At 32.7% G+C, this 20,828-nt stretch overlaps 2 protein-coding genes across 3 annotated transcripts; both read right to left on the minus strand.

Annotated features, from left to right (window-relative positions):
- Positions 1–1,727: 1,727 nt before the first annotated feature.
- On the minus strand, positions 1,728–2,792 carry LOC137827006 (blue copper protein). The gene is made up of 2 exons (XM_068633192.2): positions 2,557–2,792; positions 1,728–2,348 (listed from the first exon to the last, which is right to left on the minus strand). The coding sequence occupies exons 1-2, from the start codon at positions 2,720–2,722 to the stop codon at positions 1,888–1,890; spliced, it is 627 nt and encodes a 208-aa protein (XP_068489293.1). The 5' UTR covers positions 2,723–2,792; the 3' UTR covers positions 1,728–1,887.
- A 14,357-nt stretch (positions 2,793–17,149) lies between these two features.
- Positions 17,150–20,379, minus strand: LOC137826716 (uncharacterized). Of its 2 annotated transcripts, none has more exons than XM_068632803.1 (6): positions 20,037–20,379; positions 19,675–19,941; positions 18,582–18,733; positions 18,338–18,443; positions 18,124–18,258; positions 17,150–17,523 (listed from the first exon to the last, which is right to left on the minus strand). In XM_068632803.1, exons 1-6 carry the CDS (start codon positions 20,226–20,228, stop codon positions 17,416–17,418), a joined length of 960 nt encoding a protein of 319 aa, XP_068488904.1. In that variant the 5' UTR covers positions 20,229–20,379; the 3' UTR covers positions 17,150–17,415. The 2 variants fall into 2 exon arrangements, with proteins under 2 accessions (XP_068488904.1, XP_068488905.1); XM_068632804.1 differs by having other exon boundaries at positions 20,033–20,369.
- Between the last annotated feature and the right edge of the window lie 449 nt (positions 20,380–20,828).

The raw sequence follows: 20,828 nt of genomic DNA on the forward strand, positions 1-20,828 counted from the left end.
AGTTATTTGCCAACTTCCTTTTCACTACTCATCTTGTACCAATATAATGCTTGCTTCAAATGTAGATAGTTCACTAGAGACTTAGCCATGTACAAGCTTTTAAAAATTGTCCATAGCCTCTTTGTGGTATTCTCCTTCAATACCTACCTTAACAACTTGTCCCCAAGACTCAAAATAATCACACCTTATTAAGAAATGGACTCTAAGCCTAACTCAACCTTATAAAATTGTTTATAAGGTGAGGTTTGCACCCGCTTATATATTATGAAATTTCCTTATCTCTAGTTGATGTGAGATCTCCAATAGCCACATCATACCGAGATCTACTAACTCGTGCGTGGGACTATATATTTATGGGTGGTCCAATAACAACCCAATAATGGGTGACCTGATAAGTCCACAAACTATTGCTAGGATAGACTCTAAATGGCGTTGATACCATATTAGAAAGTAAACTTTAAGTCTGACTCAACCTTATAAAATCAGCTTATAAGGTGAGGTTTGCACCCATTTATATAGTATGAAATGCCCTTATTTCTAGTCGATGTGGGATCTCCAACATGTCATAAGTCTTCTCCATCAATGTTTTCCTATCCTTCTCAGCCATGATTGCATGAAGCTTGAATCCACCTTCCAAAGATTTAAGGAGACTCTCTTAAACTAGAAAAGGCATGCATATTCAACTGTCACAACCTAAAATTATTAAAGGTACTGAATTTCTCAACCTCATACTTTGTGAAAGTCATGATGATTGAGTTTTCACTATCCATGTTCATTGCACAAGTTTGTAAAGGAACAACTCTCAAACTTGCTAGACGTTTACCAACATAAACAAGTAAAAAATGATAAAGAAGAACTCGCAAGAACAACAAGACGGTTAAACATGAAAAAATAACGAAGAAAACACACAAATAAATTAACATGACTCAATTGAAGTATTAACAATAATCTACATCCACAATCATAAATTCATTGATAACAAACATTACAATTACATTTCAAGGTTTTTTTTTACATTGAAATCTCAACTCTAAGTTAGTTACAACAATTCATATATATATAAGTTCTATTTATATAGAAAATAACTTTCGTAAATTACGTTAAAACGGTTGAAAAAATACACGTGAACAATGATTCATCATCTGAGTTCGAAACGTCAAACCAATCAAACTATAATAACAAACAAAAAGGAAGTTAGAATAGATATAGAGTACATGGTCTCGTATCCTCTAATACTCTAAATGCAGACACAAGAAGAAGAAAAATGATTTGATTAAGACAAACAATCTTGTACCACATGTTCTTGACCTATTTTTGATAGTCTACTATATCATAGGTTATCTAGTATGCTCATATTAGAATTTTTTAAAAAAAAATTGGAAACTATATTCACCTAAATTAAAAAAAAAAATACTCATGGGATATCATGAAGAGAACTAAATACAATGGAGTGTAAAATTTAGAAATTATAATTTGCGGGACATATTAAGATATATAATCATTTAAAAAAATCTTTATTTTCGGAAGTTGAAGTACTTGTGAAGAAGGAACCACATCTTCTATGCAAATTATTAATCTTTTATGCATACGAATACACAGCAATAATGTTTGAACAAGAACTGTCATCCGAACCCCCCACCACTAGATTGACCTTGTAAAAATTTACAATGCAAATTATTTAGCAGTAGATACCCACTCACTCCTCACCATATTAATTAAACAATATATTGAACATACAGAAACATAAATTAGGATAAATGTCACTCAAAGTCACAGCCTGGTAGCAAAATCTGAATGGGTCAGTTGAATCAAAGAAGAAAACAAAGTGAGCAAAATGGAAAGCAAAGAAACCCCGGAAGCACTGCCTCTGTCCTGACTCAAAACAACTCAAATTCCCAGCAAACGCAACACCAAGTATGAGATCCAACAAACAATAAACATAGCACCACCAATTGGTGAGCCAGGAGTTGCTGAAGATGTATGAGAAGATGTGGCGGTGGTGGTGGAGGAGGTTGAAGTAGAAGGGGTGGTCGAGGTTGGAGTTGTAGAGGTGGTGGTGGAAGTAGTGGGTGTGTCTTTGGTGTTATCAGTGTCAGAGGGTGAGTCCTTAGTAGGTGAAGGTGCTGCAGCAGAATCAGAAACCTTTTTCGCCTTAACCTTAATAGTAAGCTTCATGCCACCCTGGCAATGACCAGGAGCAGCACATATGAAGTGATGAGTGCCGGCAGTCTTGAGGGTAATGGTGGTGGCGCCGCTACTGTCTGTGCTCAGAGAATTTCCAGTAGTGCAGCTCTTGTAATCGCTTTCAGTAACTTCATCCACAGTGTGACCAGGCCCGTAATTGAAAACTGTCACACATAAGGGATATACATTATTCTGCTTCTTTCCAATCATTTCTAACTCTTTATCATAAACTGTCACAGGTTGTATTGCTAGGTTTTAAGAAATGTATTCAATCTCGACTCAATAACCTTGTGTTAAATAACCTAATGTGTAAAAGAAATGAGATGGTGGTTTTGTAATTAGTATTGTGCATGAAACAAAAGGATATCTTACCAAGACTATCTCCAACTCTAAATTTCAATCCACTAGCCCATGTGCTGTAATCACCACCAATTGTCCAACCAGAGGTGTCTCCCACTGTGTGGGTAGCTGCAAGTGTTGGCATGGCCATGTTGAGTGCTAGAGAAACAATAAAAACTAATGAAACAGAAGAAGCCATCTAATGAGAGTGTGTGGAAAGAAGGTAATCAACTACAGAGGCTTCTCCGATGGTATGGTGTTGTAGAATGGTTTTGCTAGCTTTATATATAATTGTTTGTTAGGGTTGTTGGAGTTAAGGCAAGTTGGTCTAGGTTTGCATGAGGATGACTTGAGTTGCACTTCATACCCAATGACCAGAAAAGTGGGTCTGCTGTTCTTTCTCATGAAAAATGTGAGAGTTGTTGAACCATATTATTATGCAGAAATTCGATCACCTGACGCCAAAAGTTCACTTATAATTGTAATCGACAGATAATGATGGATTAACGATTATGAGGGATGGATTGAGAATGAAGAATAATCAACGGGAGATTGTACTGTAGGAAATAAAAAAAAGGAGTTAAAAGATCGATAGAAAATGATTAGATAAAAAATATTGTTAGAACCTAAAAATATGAACATCGTTGAATCATTACACAATATTCTAAGGATAATTCACTCATCTTATTGCTTAATGGAGGTGTAAAGTAAGGTTGTGTTAGCCCCTTCAAGATTTGTTGTCAACATCTCTGCATAGATCATAGACATCATGAACAAGAACATAGCTCGAAAATGGGTTTTTTGCTTAATGCCTACTCATTGTGGAGCAAAAACAGATAATCAAACTTCTAGAACATAATTTACCAGTTCTCTACGCCAAAAGGAATATTTTTCTTATTAATTTTTAGAAAGGAATAACCTCATTCCAACAAAGAATAAGACACTCATATATGAGTTGCTGTGTCTCATATCTCAACACATTTTCCCTTGTCTCTTACACTCCAAGTTTAAAGAGTTTGTATTTTGTAAAATCGAATTCCGCTACCAACCTACGTAACCATTTTTTAGGGTGAAAAGTGTATGTGACAGCATTCACAATGTATAATTATTAATTTTGATTTTAATTTTAATATCTAATATTATCAAAGTAAATGCTTATATTAAATTTGACAATTGACATACTAATTAATACTTAAAACGTTTTTTATTAAATATTTTTATATTTAAAATATAATTATTTTTTCAAAGACACTAGTGCGGAAAAGGTTAATAACGACGGTTTTATGACCACTGTTTTTCAGTGTGTAGTTTATTCTCTTTAAGTAAAGAATATTCAATCGTTATGTGCAACTATTCATCCTCAGTGTTACATTCAGTCTAAAACGATGGCTATGGTAAAAGATGTCGTTTTATTCCCTTCAATTAATAACCTTTAAAAAACTACATTTATTCATGTTTTGAATGAGAAAAAACATGGTGTCCTAATTTAGCATACATGATGCCCTAATCTCAGCAATAGTGGTGGTGAAAAGCAGCGGCAGTGAACAACAGCTAGCAACAGCGAAGAACAAATGGAGGCACATAAAACAACCAATGAAGACAGCAGTGGTGGAAGGCAATGAAAACCTTCACAAACAATGGAGGACAGAAATGAATAAGAGAAACAAAAAAAGAATCAAATAAGAAATGGTGAGTGAATGAAAGAAACTTACACAATGACAAAGAGCTCAAAGATGAAGAAGAATCAGGGAGAGAACAAAGCAAATAAGGAAGACAAAGCGTGAGAAGATAAAGAAAATACGAAAGCGTAAGTGGCACACTCTGAATTAGAGTAATAAATGAGTGTAAAACGACGACTTTGAGGTAAATGTGTCGTTGTAGACCCGAGCGTTTGGTCTACAAAGATAGCTATTAGTAATAGTCGTTATCTTAGAGCAAATTTCTCTAAGATAGCGGCTACCACTAATAGTTGTCTTTGTAGACCAAATGTTTTAGTCTAAAACAACGCTTTAACTCATAGTCGTCGTTTTAGACTTGTTTTAATTTAGAAAATGTCATCGTGTTTTGATGGACAATGTTTAACAATAAAAGCGTTGTGAATGTATTATCGTAAATGAACATTTTTGCATTCGTGACAATTACCATGCTTAAATAGGTAATAATACCTCATCAGAGATCATTAGACTAAGCGGAAAAGAGTGGCGTCGTTTCCTGTGATGGTGAGTTGGTGGTGATAAACCCCAAGACTTCTTTCTGCAACTCAAAAACAATCCAAAGAAGGCAAGAAACAAAACACAATAGCATAAACAATGAAGAATGAAAAGGGCGTGAAACCTAGCAGAGAAGAAAGGGGAAGAGAAGTTGGAACAGAGAGAGAGTGAACGAAGGCACAGATGCAGGAAAAAGAATTTTATTAAATCTAAATATTGTCAAGTAAAAGAAGTTATTTATATTACATGTGTAAAAAGAAAAAGGAAACTTAGACTAACTGTAGCCTAGCATGGGCCTTATACAACCAGCAGCCCAAAGAGATAAAAAAAAAGCTAAAATTCATCACATCATTTGTTTGACTATAAATTTTATTAATCAATCATGTTTAACTTAAAATAAGGTTTCTAAACAATTTCATATAAGACATGCAATTTAAATAGGGATAAATTTTAAATAAATAAAGAATGGAAATTTTATAAATAAATTATAGACGTACGTTAATCTTTATTTAATTAGAAACTTCATTCTTTCTACAATAGATGTATAGCCAGGATATTATTGTGGTGACAAAATACAATACAATTATGAGGAGGTAGAAATGTGATGATCAACTTGAATTGATGACATTCTTGATCCTAGTTAGTATTTATTTTTCTATTAAGAATTCAATCTCTTTCTTCTTCTATAGGGGGTGTTAATTGAGGGGAGATATTGTCGGAGAGTTTAATACCATAAGTCTCGTGGGGAAATTTTGGAAACTTATAGAGAAGAATTTACTTATAGTTGCGTTATATCCACATAAAAGAGTTAATAATAAAATCTATATATAGGATATTGTTTAAGTATGTGAATTATGCAAGTGTTAGGTTGTTGATGTGGGAATATACATAGTGGAAAGTGATTATATATATATATGCATTCCCATGTAAATTTGTGAGTAATTGATAGTAAGAAGATGGTATAGAGATATAATTGATAAATTGAGGGTGATTTGAATGTAGATTGTGTGTAGAAAATGACGTGTTGTTTATTTGTGGAGGAAAATATGTTCTATGAATTAATATCACTTAAGTGGTGGACTACTCCTTAATTGATGTCTAACAGGTGAGTCTTCATTGTATGCACCACTCAATATCGATTAAGTGTCAAACATAGTATATAGTTCAAATGATGTTTTTGAGATTGAGACAAGTCTTTCTCCTTAGAGTGAGTGACGCTTAAGTGACAAGAGATCATGAGATTTTGGAATATGTGAGACCATGTCATTACATGCCAACATTGAAGCGACAATATGGTTGCTCCAACATTAATAGAGGGTAAAAATGGTGTTTCTAGATTTTGTTGGGTGACAAAAAAGTAACAATGTTCAAGTGTTGAAGTGATGCTCTAGTGATGATTGCTTAAGCATTAAATGAGTGTTTCAGCAAGAAAAAACATAATCGATTCTTCCATCTCAATTTTAATCACTACAGCAGTCTAAGGTTTCTCAAGCAGTGAAGTCTTCCTCAATTTAGAGAAGCAAAGTCGTTCAAAGGAGAGGAAACTCATTCAAGTGAGAAGAAAGTTCGCTTAAGTGATACATGCGACATATGTGATGATATGTACCGGGTGTGGATGGGTGTGTTCTGGATTTTTTCATTGTGGTGATGATATATTGGATGGTATTATGACTTCAATGATAGTAGAATTAAGCACATAACTCATCTGGAAAAAGAAATGTCTTGTGCTTCAATAATGATCTAATAATAAAGTGAGGTAATAAGAAGTAGGACTTTTTTATGCATATATTTTATTTTATTTATTAAATAAAGCATAAATTACATAACAAAATATAAAATAAAACTTATTAATGTAAAAAATGGTCTCAAAGTGAAAATATTTTATTTTCGGAGGAACTAGCAAAGTGATCTTAAAATATCTTTAGTTGAACCTCTTATTTTGAAATCTTGCATTATTTTTTATGGTAAATCTTACTTTGAGATTATAAAGTATCTTTTTATAGGTTTCTTATAAGACTAAGACTTCAAAATTTAAATTTTATTTAAAATATTAATTAGTTAATTAAATTTTAATTATAAAAAAAAATATTTGTTAATAATTAATTAATAATCGATGTTTTAATTAATAAATCGAATGATCATGAAAATATAGACATTAATTTATAACATTGTTTAATATTTGACAACAAACATACAAAATTAACTTCCATCATTATTATTATTGGAATGTTCTGAAGTATGCTTCACACTTATAACTCTCAATTTTCTTGTATTTATTTAGTCTTGTATTTTTTTTTAATCTTTTTATCATTTTTAGACTAGATTTGTACTTTTTTATGAAATAAAAGAGTTTCTACAAAAATCTTCTTGTAAATTATATTTTGTTTGATTTGTGAAATGAAATATTTTAACCTTTTGAAAAGCTTATTTAGACTTGAAATTGACCTAAGAGTCATGGAAGAAGATGCTGAAGAAAGGAACTTGGAAACCAAGAGCTAAATTGATAAAAAAAAAAAAAAAAACTGTAGAAACGGGTTCTAGAAGGTAAACTCTTCGCTAGAAACATACAGTAAATGGTCAACATTGCGTGAAAAGATAAAGCTGCAGAAGTTAGTTAGGATATAATTATGAATTGAGGATTATTAACTGTCAAAGGTGAAACTCATTCCAAAGGTGAAACTCTAAAAATAGAATTGATTATAGAGAGAGATAGAGACTCAAATAATGAAGTAGAATAGTTTAATCTTTTGTTGTTAGTTTTCTGTTTTTGATGTTTATAGTTTTAATAAAAGTTCTTTGTTTTCTTCTACGTTTTCTCCATCTTTTCTTCTTTTCTTTATATTCTACATTTTGTTATCAATGTTTGAAGTTGAATTTGGTTTAAAAATTGGATAACAGTGAAACGGAAATCATGTCAGACGATGCTTGTGTTGGTGTTTCAAAATCTTTTCGAAAACTCTATTTTCAATTAAAAGTAGTTTTTCTAAGAACATACAAACCAATTGGTTGTGTTTACTTCAATAACAAGGATTCAAGATTTGAGTCTCTTGCAAATTGAAGATAAAGATTACTAATCATGATTGTTGTTCCCTATTTTTCACTCAAATTTTGAATTTTGCATTTCTCGTTCTCAATTCATTTTAATTTTTGTTCGTTTACATTTCTGCCCTTTACAATTTTAGTTTACAAATTTTTTTCGTTTGAATTACATTTTAATTCAATGACATTTACATTTTTCACAATGCTTGTTTTATGTTTCTACAATTTACATTTACTACAATTTACTTTTCTACAATAATGTCTTGCAGTTTACTTTTTTGCAATAAACAACACAAAGTGAACAAAATATTTTTGAAAAAGATCCTATATTTTTCTTACAAAAATTTTATAAAAATAAAGGACCTTATTTTTGTTTTCTTTTGTTTTAATTTTCTTTTAATAAAGAAAATTATCTTATATTTGTTTGATGTCTATTGTAGATTGACATTTGATCCAGAAGGAAAATAACAAATAAATAGAGACTGTTGTCATTGAACATCATTCAGCATCTGAGGACAGATCATTTTCAAGAGGGAGGGTTTGATGGAGGACCATCCGGAAGGACATATATTGGGCATTTAACTAGGGTCATTGTTAGAAGATTAAAAGAAGAAGAGGAAGGAGTTCAGAAAACTCTATTTTTATGGAGAATTAACTTTTAACTCTTTCTTCCAAATTTCCTAGTCTTATAAATTTGTAAAAAGTACTATAGGTTTTATTTTGGGCTTGTATTTTGGCCATTATCTTTGGCCATGTTTTAGGCCAATTTTGCCAATTAGAGTAGGGTGAAAAAGAAAAAGTCTAGCTAGAGTTACAATTGGGTCTCCTTGGACCCAATGCAACTCTAGGCCATCTGAAGAGTTTTTTTAAGGTTAAAGCTTGCACCTTGACTGCCCATAGCACTATAAATACAAGTGTTAGTCCCCTAGTAAATCAGATTTGAATTGATAAAGAAATGTTGCCCAAGTTGCTAGCTTCGTTGTCTTCAAATTCTCACTCTCAAGTTTGCATTTCTATTAGTGTTTTGCTTAAATCTTCTTAGGAGTTGGCCTAATCTCTCTTAAGCTTCATTATCATTATCCATACACCAATACTTCACAGTTTCTTTTATAGTATTAACTACATTAAAATAAGCATACAAACTTAGGAATAGATTGTTCTAGTGTCAAAATCTTCATTATAATGACGAGACTTCACTTTTTGATAACATGTTCTTTCATGCTTGAACATCATTTTATGATAACATGAGTGTCTTTTTAGTGTGTGTCATTCCTATAAGCTTAAGAAAATATCTTTTGTTTCACACTAACAAATATTTGTTGGGTATGAAGTCAAGACTAATTGGTTGGGCTGACTAAACACCTAGACACCATGTTTAGTGAGTGGGCTTAATCATGGTACACAGTTGAAGCGCATGTGAACATTGTTCCGTGGCTTCAAGTGGGAGATTGTTGGGTATGAAGTCATGACTAATTGGGTTGGGCTGACTAAGCACCATGTTTAGTGAGTGGGTTTAATCATTGTGTCCCTTTTATAATCTCTATTTAAAGAGACCATTGTACTTGTAATTGGTGTGCAACAGGACAGAATGAAAACCTAATAGTTGCCCGTGTGGATGTAGGTTGTAGTTGGCGACCGAACCATGTTAAATCTTGTGTCGTTTATTTTTCTGCAGTTGATTCGTGATTATGTGTGTTGCTTCCGCGTGCGTTTTTCACATCAAGTGGCATCAGAGGTTGGTTCGTTTATACACTAGAGATCCGATCAGCAAAAATTAATCGACGAGACATGAAAATTGCGGTTGTAGTAGCATCCCAAAGTTAGGGTTTCGCAAAGGCGGCAATCGTCCTAAAGCTAGGGTTTCGCAGGGGCTGCAGTAGCGTCCCAAAGTTAGGGTTTTGCAAAGGCGGCAGCAACGTCCCAAAGTTAAGGTTTCACGGTGGCTTGCTCGGAGTAGGGTCGTGTCCAGGCAATGCGGCGGAGTGCGCCAGTAAGGCGGCAGATCGTGTTTCACGGCGAACAGGTGCAGGTGCTTGCGGTGAGCAAGACGACACAGAGGTGCAGTGCGATGGCAGTGACAAAGGACGTAGGGTGGCGCGTGCATTTTTTTGCTGGTGCAGGAGTGACGGTGCGGTGCTAGGAGCGGAGTGTGACTGTTTTTCGCTGCGGCACAGAGTTATGACAATTCAGTTACTGAGCACATCAATATTCGATCTTAGCCAGACTTATGTTAGTGGGCATTAAGTTCAATGATGAAGTTCAAGTTTTACTACTGCTATTATCTTTGCCTGACAGTTGGTCCCAAACGGTTACAACAGTTACCAGTTCAGTGGGATCCGATGGATTCACTTTTGAGAAGATTCGTGATCTCATTCTTGACGAGGATGTCCGAAGAAAGAGTTCTGGAGAATTATCTAGTGAATCGCTATATGTCATTAAAGGTAAGAAAAATATCAGAGATAGTGGGAACAAGAACAAAAGAAGGAGTCAGTCAAAGACTCGGGATTGCTCAAGTGTAACATGTTGGAACTGTAGGGAGGTGGGGCATTTCAGGAATCAATGCCCAAATGATAAATAAGTCAACATTGTAGAAGACTTCGCAGACGAGGACCTTTTAGACTGTTGCGCGGATAGTAGTGTGGATTCCTAGGTCATGGATTCTAAATTATTGCAGAATCTAGTTATTGGAGACTTTGGAAAGATAAGACTAGCAGACAATAGAACTCTTGATGTTACGGGCATGGGTAACATAGTGTTGAAGACACCAGTTGGATTCTGTACTTTGAAGGATGTCAGAGTTGTTCCAAGCTTGAGGAAAAGTTTGATTTTTGTTAGGCAGTTGGACGAACAGGGACATGAAGTGAAGTTCGGAAATCAGCAATGGAAGGTCATCAAGGGAAATCTTGTCATGGCCTGCGGAAGAAAGAGAGGTTCATTGTATATGGTCAGATTACCGTCTGAGGGAGTGACCATCCCAATTCAGAAGATAAACAAAGTCCGGTTCACAGAATCTTGTGGGCAGAAGAGGGTTGTCTTTACAAGAGAGAAACCCAGAGCCATAGGTGAGATTCAGGATGAACGAGCATGGAAAGGTTCAGGTAGACCAGTCAGAGGTACTTATGGCAGTGGGAGCACGGGTCGTGCTTCAGCTGAGATTCCTAGACGACAGTGGGTTAGGAGAACCAGTATTCCAGCGGTTGAAACTTCTCCAGAAAATTTCTTGTTGAATATGGAGAGTGTTTGTTCTCGGGTTGTTCCAGGATCCGACAGTTCTTGCAAGTGGGAGCCGGTAGGAACAGAGAACGGGTCAGTGACTAACGTGTTGAAACTTAGAGGAGTTTTAATGAAGTCTTCAAAATGATTAAGAAGGCTGGTGGCAACTAGTGGTGGAACATTGAGTTTCGTCGACATATTACATAAGTACATGTACACAGTTGAAGCGCAGATGAACATTGTTCTGTGACTTCAAGTGGGAGATTGTTGGGTATGAAGTCAAGACCAATTGGGTTGGGCTGACTAGACACCTAGACACCATGTTTAGTGAGTGAGCTTATTCATGGTACACAGTTCAAGCGCAGGTGAATATTGTTTCGTGGCTTCAAGTGGGAGATTGTTGGGTATGAAGCCAAGACCAATTGGGTTGGGCTAACTAGGCATCATGTTTAGTGAGTGAGCTTAATCATTGTGTCCCTTTTATAATTTCTATTCAAAGAGACCATTGTACTTGTAATTGATGTGCAACATGATAGAATGAAAACTTAATAGTTGTCCGTGTTGATGTAGATTGCAGTTGGCGACCGAACCACATTAAATCTTGTGTCGTTTATTTTTCTGCAGTTGATTTGTGATTATGTGTGTTTCTTCCGCGTGCGTTTTTTCCATCAATATTATTATATAACAAAAGCTCAGTATTATTTGCTATTATCAAAACCATGGTAAATTTAGGCAAAATGCTGAGATTTAGACTTGTCTAATAATAAGTGAATCATTTATGCCTTAACACGATATTGACATTGCCATGCAATTGGACATTTTTTTTTTCATTTTGAATGCATATAATCAATTGAACCCAAAATACCTGGAAGCCGACAAGCATCTCTAATTTGTATTAGGTGACTAATGTCATTATTGTTTAGACTTCTCAAGTTCTCATTCTCAAATATCTCATTCACATCATTTACAAAATCTTTATAACCATTGAATTGCAATACATTCGTCAATTTGAACATACTCATCAGAACTTTCAACAAGTAATTCATGTGCAATATATGGATTACTATAGAGCTGATTTTGGAATGGCGATAAATCTCTTTTACAAAGAATATTATATCTGAATAAAAAATATAGATCAAGATTATTGTGACCATTTACAATTTGAAGGAGCAATTGCATCTATTCAGAACCTTTATCAAAGTTGACTCTCTTTGTATAATTTTTTTAGAAGTAGTCATTAACAAGTTAGTGTGGTTGTCTTCATGATTGTGATTGGAGTCTTATTCTTTTTCTGGGTCGACTATTGGTCTCTACTTATTGTTGAACCTCACCTAAGTATCTCATCATTTCTTCTTTAGTGTTGTCTTCGAGTGTTTAATCCCAAAGTACATCAAAATTAGAATCTTAATCGAGTTGATAAGTACATAGAGATAAAATTAAATTAATTGGAGAATATGTAGAAATATACATGTCTTTTGAAGTTAAACATTAGACCCAACAACTAATTTTACAACAACTGTTTTATATTAACAACTTTTATTCATAACAACATAATGAAAAATTACAACCAACTTGAAACATAATGACTAGAAACTAAACTTGCACATGATAAAAATACAGATTAAACTTGTGCATATGAGACTTTGTGTTTCTTTTGTTCATCTTTAAACATCTTTGATTTGTCCTTCATTAGAATTTCATATGATGTTATGTTTTCTATCTCTTATATCTGTAGAATTTTTTGCTCATAATAATTTTTCTCCTAAATGTAGCTTCCATGCCTGATAATTCTATTATTGGCGCAGTGCAACTTCTTTTCCCTTCCTCTTCCACTTGGTAACCTTTTTGTCATGATAAGTATTTTCCACTAGTGGAAGTCTTTATTCTTTTTGAAGTGTTTTGATTATGTTGAACTAACCATTTAGGTAAATTTTTCAACAATCGGCACATATGCTCGAAAATAAAATTAGAACCATATGCATTAATTGATCATGACATCATTCTTTTGTACAACCACTTTTTTCACATAAACAACTTCCTTATACATTATTTTTTTACCATTCACTTAATTTAATGTCTTCTCTTATTATTACTACAAAATTTATTACATTTTATGTTACTCTAATCTAAAAATGATATCTTCATTGATTGTCATCAACAAGACGATCTATTAAACTAGGAATTAATGAGATGTGTATCATCATTAAAAAGTAAATTCTTTTTTCCTCTGTGTAGAATTTTCTTCTTGTGCGATATTTTTCAACCAAATTTGGGTAGAAAATTGTGGAATCGTTCGATAACACTTTATCATCCATGTTATATTTCTTGTTAAAATAGATCTGTTACAATAGTTCAAAAAGACAAAAAAAAAAAAATCAAACAAAAAGGATGGCATTGAAAAGTAGCATCCTAAATTTGACTTCTAAATTGTATTTGACAAAGTGGTGTGGTATTTCTAGAAATAGTTGGAGGATGATATTTTGTGTAGAAGGTGAAGAACTCACGTAATATTATAAATAATACTTATTCAATAAGATGTCCTGCACATGGTCGTGGGTTTGATGATGCACACAGGCTGCGTTTTTTTTCTTTGAAAGTGTTATCAGTTTTAAAGCCAATTTCATCTTAAAATGTGATTTCAATTTTGCCAATGGAGAACAAAGGACCATGGAATTGGTTTCCCTTGAGATTTGCATCACTAATAAGAAAATAAAATGATCCATAAAGTTGTTCGTTTGAAGATCTAAAACTAAGATATTATTACTTCACAAATACATTGTGAAATTTTCTTTTATCACCAATAATAAATCAATTAAATTGAAAAGGAATACTGAAAAATGTTCCAACCCTTATGCAATAAGATTTCCATTAAAAAAAAATTACTCCAGTGTATAAATAAGGGTAAATTTTCAATCTAGTACCATTTACACTTTTATTTCTCCATCTACCACTCTTTTGTTTTTATTTCCCTATCTAGTACCATTTTGTTTTTATTTTCCTATCTAACACCTTTTTATTTATTATTTCCCTATCTAGCACCATTTTAAAAATAAATAAATCAATAATAAATTTAAAAAATTGATAATTTTAATTTTGAATGCATTAAAAAATAAATATTTTTAATGTTTAATGTTTAAAATAGTTAGAAATATAATTAATGAATAAAGAAATGAGTTTTTACAAAATAAAAAAAAGTAATAAATTTAAAATGTTTAGTTTAAAAATTATTTTTTTTAAGAATGAAGAAAATAAAAAAAATTAAACTCTACAACAGCATAAAAGTTGAATTTATAAACATAAATTAGTATTTATTTTTATTATTATTGATGATGTAATCATGTTAATTTCAAGTAAAAAATACATGACATAATTATAAAAAAATCAAGTTGAATAAGGACTGATATGGACATAAGAGAACAACATGATCGAACAAAAAAATGTTCATATTGTCAAACACCATGACACACATAAAGAACATGTCCTAACATTATTAGATTGTGCACTTCTCGTTATTAATTATGTTTCATTTCGCACAAACTATTTAATGTACCATTGAAGAAAATATTAATGAATCTCATCTTTCATTTATTTTTCTTTTTATGATCAATATATACTTATTTAGTATCGCCTTATATCTCTTATATTTATCTTATTTGGATTTTTTTATATCTTTTATCTTTATCTTATCTTGTTTTGCCTTTATTTTATATCTTTTATGTTTTTAGTTATTATTTTTTTTCTTTCATTCTTTATTTACTTCTGTTTGTTGTTGTTTTTATTTTCTAGACTCACTAGTGCAAAATGTATAAACAAGTGCAGTTTATTTAGTGCAGCTTTGCACTAAAACGCTTTCGTAAAAAACGCGGTGACATTTTTGTAATTAAGTTCATTTACAAGTGCGACTATTTGTACATCCGTCCTCGTAAATCAAAACGCTTGATTTACGAATGCGGCTTTACAAATAGCCACCCTTGTAAATCAAAACGCTTGATTTACGAATGCGGCTTTACAAATAGCCACCCTTGTAAATCAAAACGCTTGATTTATGAATGCAGCTTTACAAATAGCCGCTTTCTTAAAAAAAATTTAACCCTAATTCAGAAACGCACCACTTACATTATGATACTCTCATTTATCTCGCGCTTCGTTTCTCTTATGTGTGTCCTCCATTAACTGTGCTTCCTCTTTTCTTCCTCTCTTATTTGCATTGTCTTCCTCTCTTCTTCTTCACCATTGGTTTTTGTATGTTTTGAGTTTCTCTTATGTTTTGTTTTATGTCATTGCTAAGGTCATGCTTGGGAAGGTTTTTGTTTGCGCTTTCTGTTGTGCCTTCCTCGTCGCTGTTGCCGCCTTGCTCCATCATATATTTGCGTTTCATTAGAGAATTTTTATTTGTTTTTTCTGGACTTCCATTGGGATGGAATACGAAGATGTATAATATGGAAGTACTAAGAGATCAAAAGAAATGCTAAAATAATGACCATGTTCTTCGGAAAAGATCAAAGTTGAGAACATTGATTAGAAACCCAATCAACAGCGAAAAAGAAAAGAAACCCTAAACGCCTCTCGTAAATTCGATTTATAAATGCGGCGAATTTACGAATGTGGCTATATATATATATATATATATATATATATATATAACCTCATTCTTATCTCTTCCATTTACAAATTCGGCGAATTCGTTTTGCTTTTTTGCACCAGTGACTTATTTATTTTTGCATTTTTTTCTTCTCATTTTTAAGCATTAAATGTAACATTTGCATTAGATTTTTTTTAGGATTTTACATTTCAGGTAAACACTTCAATATTATTTGTTTGTCCACTATTAATTAATATTAATTGAATGTTTTTTTATAATTATATCCTGTATTTTTTACTTGAAATTAACATGATTACATCATCAATAATAATGAAAATAAATACTAATTTATGTTTATAGATTCAACTTTTATGTTGTTGTAAGATTTAATTTTTTTATTTTCTTCATTCTTAAAAGAAAATTAAATTAAACATTTTAAATTTATTACTTTTATTTTTATTTTGTAAAAACTCATTTCTTTATTCATTAATTATATTTCTAACTATTTTAAACATTAAAAATATTTATTTTTTAATGAATTCAAAATTAAAATTATCAAAAAATATTAATTATTATTTATTTATTTATTTTTGTAATGGTGCTAGATAGGAAAATAAAAAATAAAAAGATGCTAGATAGGGAAATAAAAACAAAATGGTGCTAAATAAGGAAATAAAAACAAGAGTGATAGATAGGAAAATAAAAGTGTAAATAGTAATAGATTGAAATTTACCCATATAAATAAAGGCTCAACCAACAACAAAATGAGTCAAAACTCTCTAACCACAGTTCACAAAGAAGTCCTATATTACCACATCTAGATCCCATTAACATTTTACTGCATATCATTCACCACCAAAAACAGAGAAACCTGCCAGCCATAGTACTAAAATAACACTGCATCTATATCTACACTCGTACAGTTGTTTTGCAAGGGCAGGGAAGGATTTAGCAAACCAGTCAACAATCAGAAGCTCTGTCAAGGCTATAGATGCTACCGTGATTATATTTCCAGAAACAAGGAAAAAACCTGGCACATGTTTTAACCACTGCGGTGACCAATTGCTAAAGATTGTGCCCATATAATAAAAGAGAACACGAACTTTACTGCAAGGCCCATCATGGATATAATGCCTGTTAAGAGCTATCTTGTTTTTGAGACAAGTTGAGAATAATCTCAATTGAACACTTAACATATAGACTTTAAGGAATATGGTGTGATAGTACTTTTGTGTAATGTGAACTGATATATTGATAGGTCTAAATCAACTAAATATGGCAATGATAAATATCAAGAAGAATTGTTGTTAATATGTTTTTGTTTACTGATAAAAATAAGTTTGGTGCTGCAATGGGAATAGTGTTTGCTATTTACTTTAAAGGAAAAGAAAACAGTGTTGGTGGCATGAAAAGGATTAACCAATGGGTTATTATTATTTATAGTCCATTTTTGTGGGAAATATGTGAAATTAAAAATGAGAAAATACACAAACAATTGTAGCAACGAAACCATTATGTTTACTTCATGATTGGATATAAATAAACCAAAAGAAAGAATACACGTCTTTGTAATAATGTACAAAAATATTCAAGCCATCACTGTTTATTTTTGTTATATATTCCATTTTTCATTACTTTTTCCCAGTATTGTTCTCATAAAATGCCAATAAAATTGAATAGCAAAGACATTTCACAATTAGACTACTATTAAGAAAGTTACATGTCATGAGTTCAACCAAAAAACTGCTCCCATTCCCCATTAAGAATATGGCATGGATTAACCAAAACCCTATCATAACTGTCAGGCCTGTCTCTTCATGAGACATATTAGTCACGCGGCGGCAATTCTTAGATTTTATTCCCCAAAGGTGACAAGGGTGTTCTTGCTGAGTCTACTCCATCTTCAAAATCAATCTTTCTTCCTATTGGGCTACCTGTCTTGCGACTCTTGTGTGACTGCAAAAACCAAAATAATTAATTGATAAAGAAGCTTCCATTTGTTATATATCAAGTATTTCTCGTGTCTGTAAAACAAAAAGTGCTTCTCTCATATTATACAAAGATGAAATATGTTTTTGGAACTGCATGTTTTTGTCTTTATAATATGGATGAATTTAGTTTTTCTTCGTATTTAAATTTAATAATTAGTGACCATTATTTATAGTCATCAACAGATAATGATCTATCAACAATTATGATTAATATACTTGTCAAGAGTAAGAAGAGATTAAAATTCCTCAATTTGGAGAAAACTACATATTAAAAACATACTTTCTACAAGTTTTTCGCTTGTGATTACTTTAAAAATCCCATAATTGATAAATACAATTTTTTTACATTAACCGAGCTAACAACCATGAAACATAAACTAATTCCATCATAAGATTATTTTCATTCTCTTTCGCTTCTGGTAGATTTTTAAAAATTGAATATTTTGCTTATCTTTTTAGGAAGAGACTATACAAACAGGGCTACTAGAAGCACAGAAAGACTGTTTTCCACAGACGAGAGAAATGTATAATTCGAGAGGGTGGATATTATATATATATATATCACCTTCGCAGATGCGCTGCCGGTATGGCAATGGCTATGTTTCCTATCAGAACCGCTATGGCTCCTCTCCATGCATCGCTTCGCCAATCTTTTATTCTCTTTATGCAACAAGCTATTTTCCTCAAACAATAATTTGGCCTATGGTATAACAAGTCAAGTTAGTTACATGTTTATTAACAATCCAAAAAATGGAAAGGTCAACAAAAGAAATCCTAACCTCATCTTCAGCTCTGTGAAGGTTAACCCTTAGGTTTTCTTTATCATTTTCTAGAGTTTTGACTTCAGCAACAAGACCCAAAACTCTCTGTGTTGATGGCTTCAAACTACCAAATCCACAATGAAAAATTAGACTTCTAAATATGAATTGATAACAAGAACACATACTGATCCTAATGCTTTATTAAGCCACAGATGTATTAATTGACGACTGGCATATGAAATAACAGCTAAAGAAGGCTCACCAGTTCCACGTTGTCAGCAACTTCTTACACTGATCATTTTCACTATTTGAATTCAAGAATACAAATGTAGAAGACTCATCTGCAGTAGTAACTGTTTCCAAGAGGGAGTCAAGCAATTGTTCTTCGACAATTGTTCCGGAAGAAGAATCAACCTAAAATTACAAGTAAAAATATCAGTCATTAACATTCATGACCAAAGGACTAAAATTTGTGAAAGATTGAATGCTATTACCATTTCACAGTTAAGAAAATAGAGCAAAACAAAGAAACCATAACAATGAAGTGAGCGTGCCTGTGTGCCAGTAACTAATCCAAGTTCAATAATATGGTTTTCAACTTAGCAATTAGCAAGTCCATTGTACCTCAGGTATATAGTAGATATGCCAAGAGAGTGTTCCAGATTATTTGAACAGGGTATATTGTGGCTACAAGCTATGAAAAATCATTTCAATTTCCATGATATCAAATTCCAGGCCTCTTAGCTTAATATAGAAGCACCACCAAATTTAAACTTCAATCTAGTTCAGCACATGTGCTTAGATGGTAAATAAAATGACACTTGTAAAACAATGAGTAAAATAAGTTCCAATATTCATCCTAATAGATTTCACATGATCAAGTTTCAATCAATTCTCCATCAGAAATCATTCAATAATTCTCTCAAACAGTTCACATTGGCTTTTGCATAAGAAACAGTTCACAGAATAAACTAGGGATGATTTCAACTAAAAATTGATAATAATACATAAGAAACTATAATTCCAACAAATCACCAACAACATACAAAAATTATTAGGTAGTTCAAGACCACCAAGTATTATGGCCTTACTAGGTTGGGTTTACAATAACCCACATACTCTTTAATCAACTAAGCTAGATTCCTTTGGTTAATTAGGAACCGTATGATTACTATACAATAATTTCTACACACACTCGGACAAGAATACATCAACGCGAAAACATTACAGTTTATACAGAAACCCTTCTACATTACCAATTTGGAAAAGCCTCAGTTATTTTATAAATCATATAAATCAGAGATTATGAATAATCGTAGATTAGGAAACAATAAAGATAAAAAGAAAAACTATACCGATTCGTTTTGCTGTTTATATTTGATCAAAAGACGCTCCAACTGACACAAATCTCGCTCCAATTCGCAAGCACGCGCGTGAGCAACCTGCGCGCGTTCGTCAGCCTCGTTCCCAAACTCCATCAACGCTTCCCTGTCGTGGTCGTAGAGCGCGCATTCCCGTTCTAATTTCACGCACTGCTCCACCAGTCTCTCACACTCAGCCGCCAACTTCTGATTCTCCTCAACGAACCTCTTCATCGCTTGCGCGTTCATGGTCGCCTCATTCTGCTCAAGAACAAAACTCCATAAATAATTAAAAAGTAATTAATTAATTAATTAACTATAATTATCGTTGGAGCAAAACAAAAAGGATTACAAACTCTAGCGAGTTCGATGAGATCGTCTTTCTCCTTGAGTTTGGCGAGGAGGAAGAGGCGCTGCTGGCGGAGTTCGTGCCGCGACTCTTCGGAGGCTTGAAGCTTTGTGAGAAGGGTTTGATTCGATACGGGAAGGCCCAGAATGTGGTCGATGGATTCCTTGATGTAACAGTCGATTTGTGGAGGAAGATCCATTGTTGTTGCTCAAAGTCAAAGGTAGGGTTGCGATTAAGGAAGAAAACGATGGCCCCAAAACCCCAATATTCGAAAATGGTGTGTAGTGAATTCGAAAGGGTTTAATTGAAATTTTGATATCCGTTGTGGGAGATTCAAATTGAATTTTAATAGCCGTTGGGAGACTCAAATTGAATTTTGATAGCCGTTGAGAGGTAATGTAAGATCAAATGCTTCATCTCTTTTACCTTTACCCTGTAACCATGGTCAATTGATTTTACTCATTTACTCCGATATGGTATAAAATAAATTTGTAAATATGTTTTAAATTTATCATAAATAAATATTTTGAATATACAATAAACTACATTTTAGATCTGTGATAAATATATTGTCAAACAAATCTTTACTTGTATGATTTTCATGTTTCGCAACATAACTTAGTTCCAATATCGATATTGTCTTTGATGGAAACATCTACGAGACAGCGGAACAAAGAATTTTAAAACCCTTTTCAATTTTATAAAAAAAACTTAAGAAGTAGAATTACTTTTTATGTGTCAGATATCTCTTTTATGTTTTCCTTTCTTTTAAAAGTTGTAGTGACCAGAGGTTCTTCTA

Source organism: Phaseolus vulgaris, chromosome 8 (assembly GCF_051622355.1).
Source record: "Phaseolus vulgaris cultivar YP4 chromosome 8, ASM5162235v1, whole genome shotgun sequence".
In the NCBI taxonomy this organism is placed as follows: Eukaryota; Viridiplantae; Streptophyta; class Magnoliopsida; order Fabales; family Fabaceae; genus Phaseolus; species Phaseolus vulgaris.

Coding starts and splice junctions, on each gene's coding strand:
- LOC137827006 (XM_068633192.2), bottom strand. CDS start 2,722: ATGGCTTCTTCTGTTTCATTAGTTTTTATTGTTTCTCTAGCACTCAAC. Junction 2,349..2,556: donor TAGAGTTGGAGATAGTCTTG/GTAAGATATCCT, acceptor TATGTGTGACAG/TTTTCAATTACGGGCCTGGT.
- LOC137826716 (XM_068632803.1), bottom strand. CDS start 20,228: ATGGATCTTCCTCCACAAATCGACTGTTACATCAAGGAATCCATCGAC. Junction 19,942..20,036: donor ATCTCATCGAACTCGCTAGA/GTTTGTAATCCT, acceptor GTTCTTGAGCAG/AATGAGGCGACCATGAACGC. Junction 18,444..18,581: donor TTGCTGACAACGTGGAACTG/GTGAGCCTTCTT, acceptor TGGATTTGGTAG/TTTGAAGCCATCAACACAGA.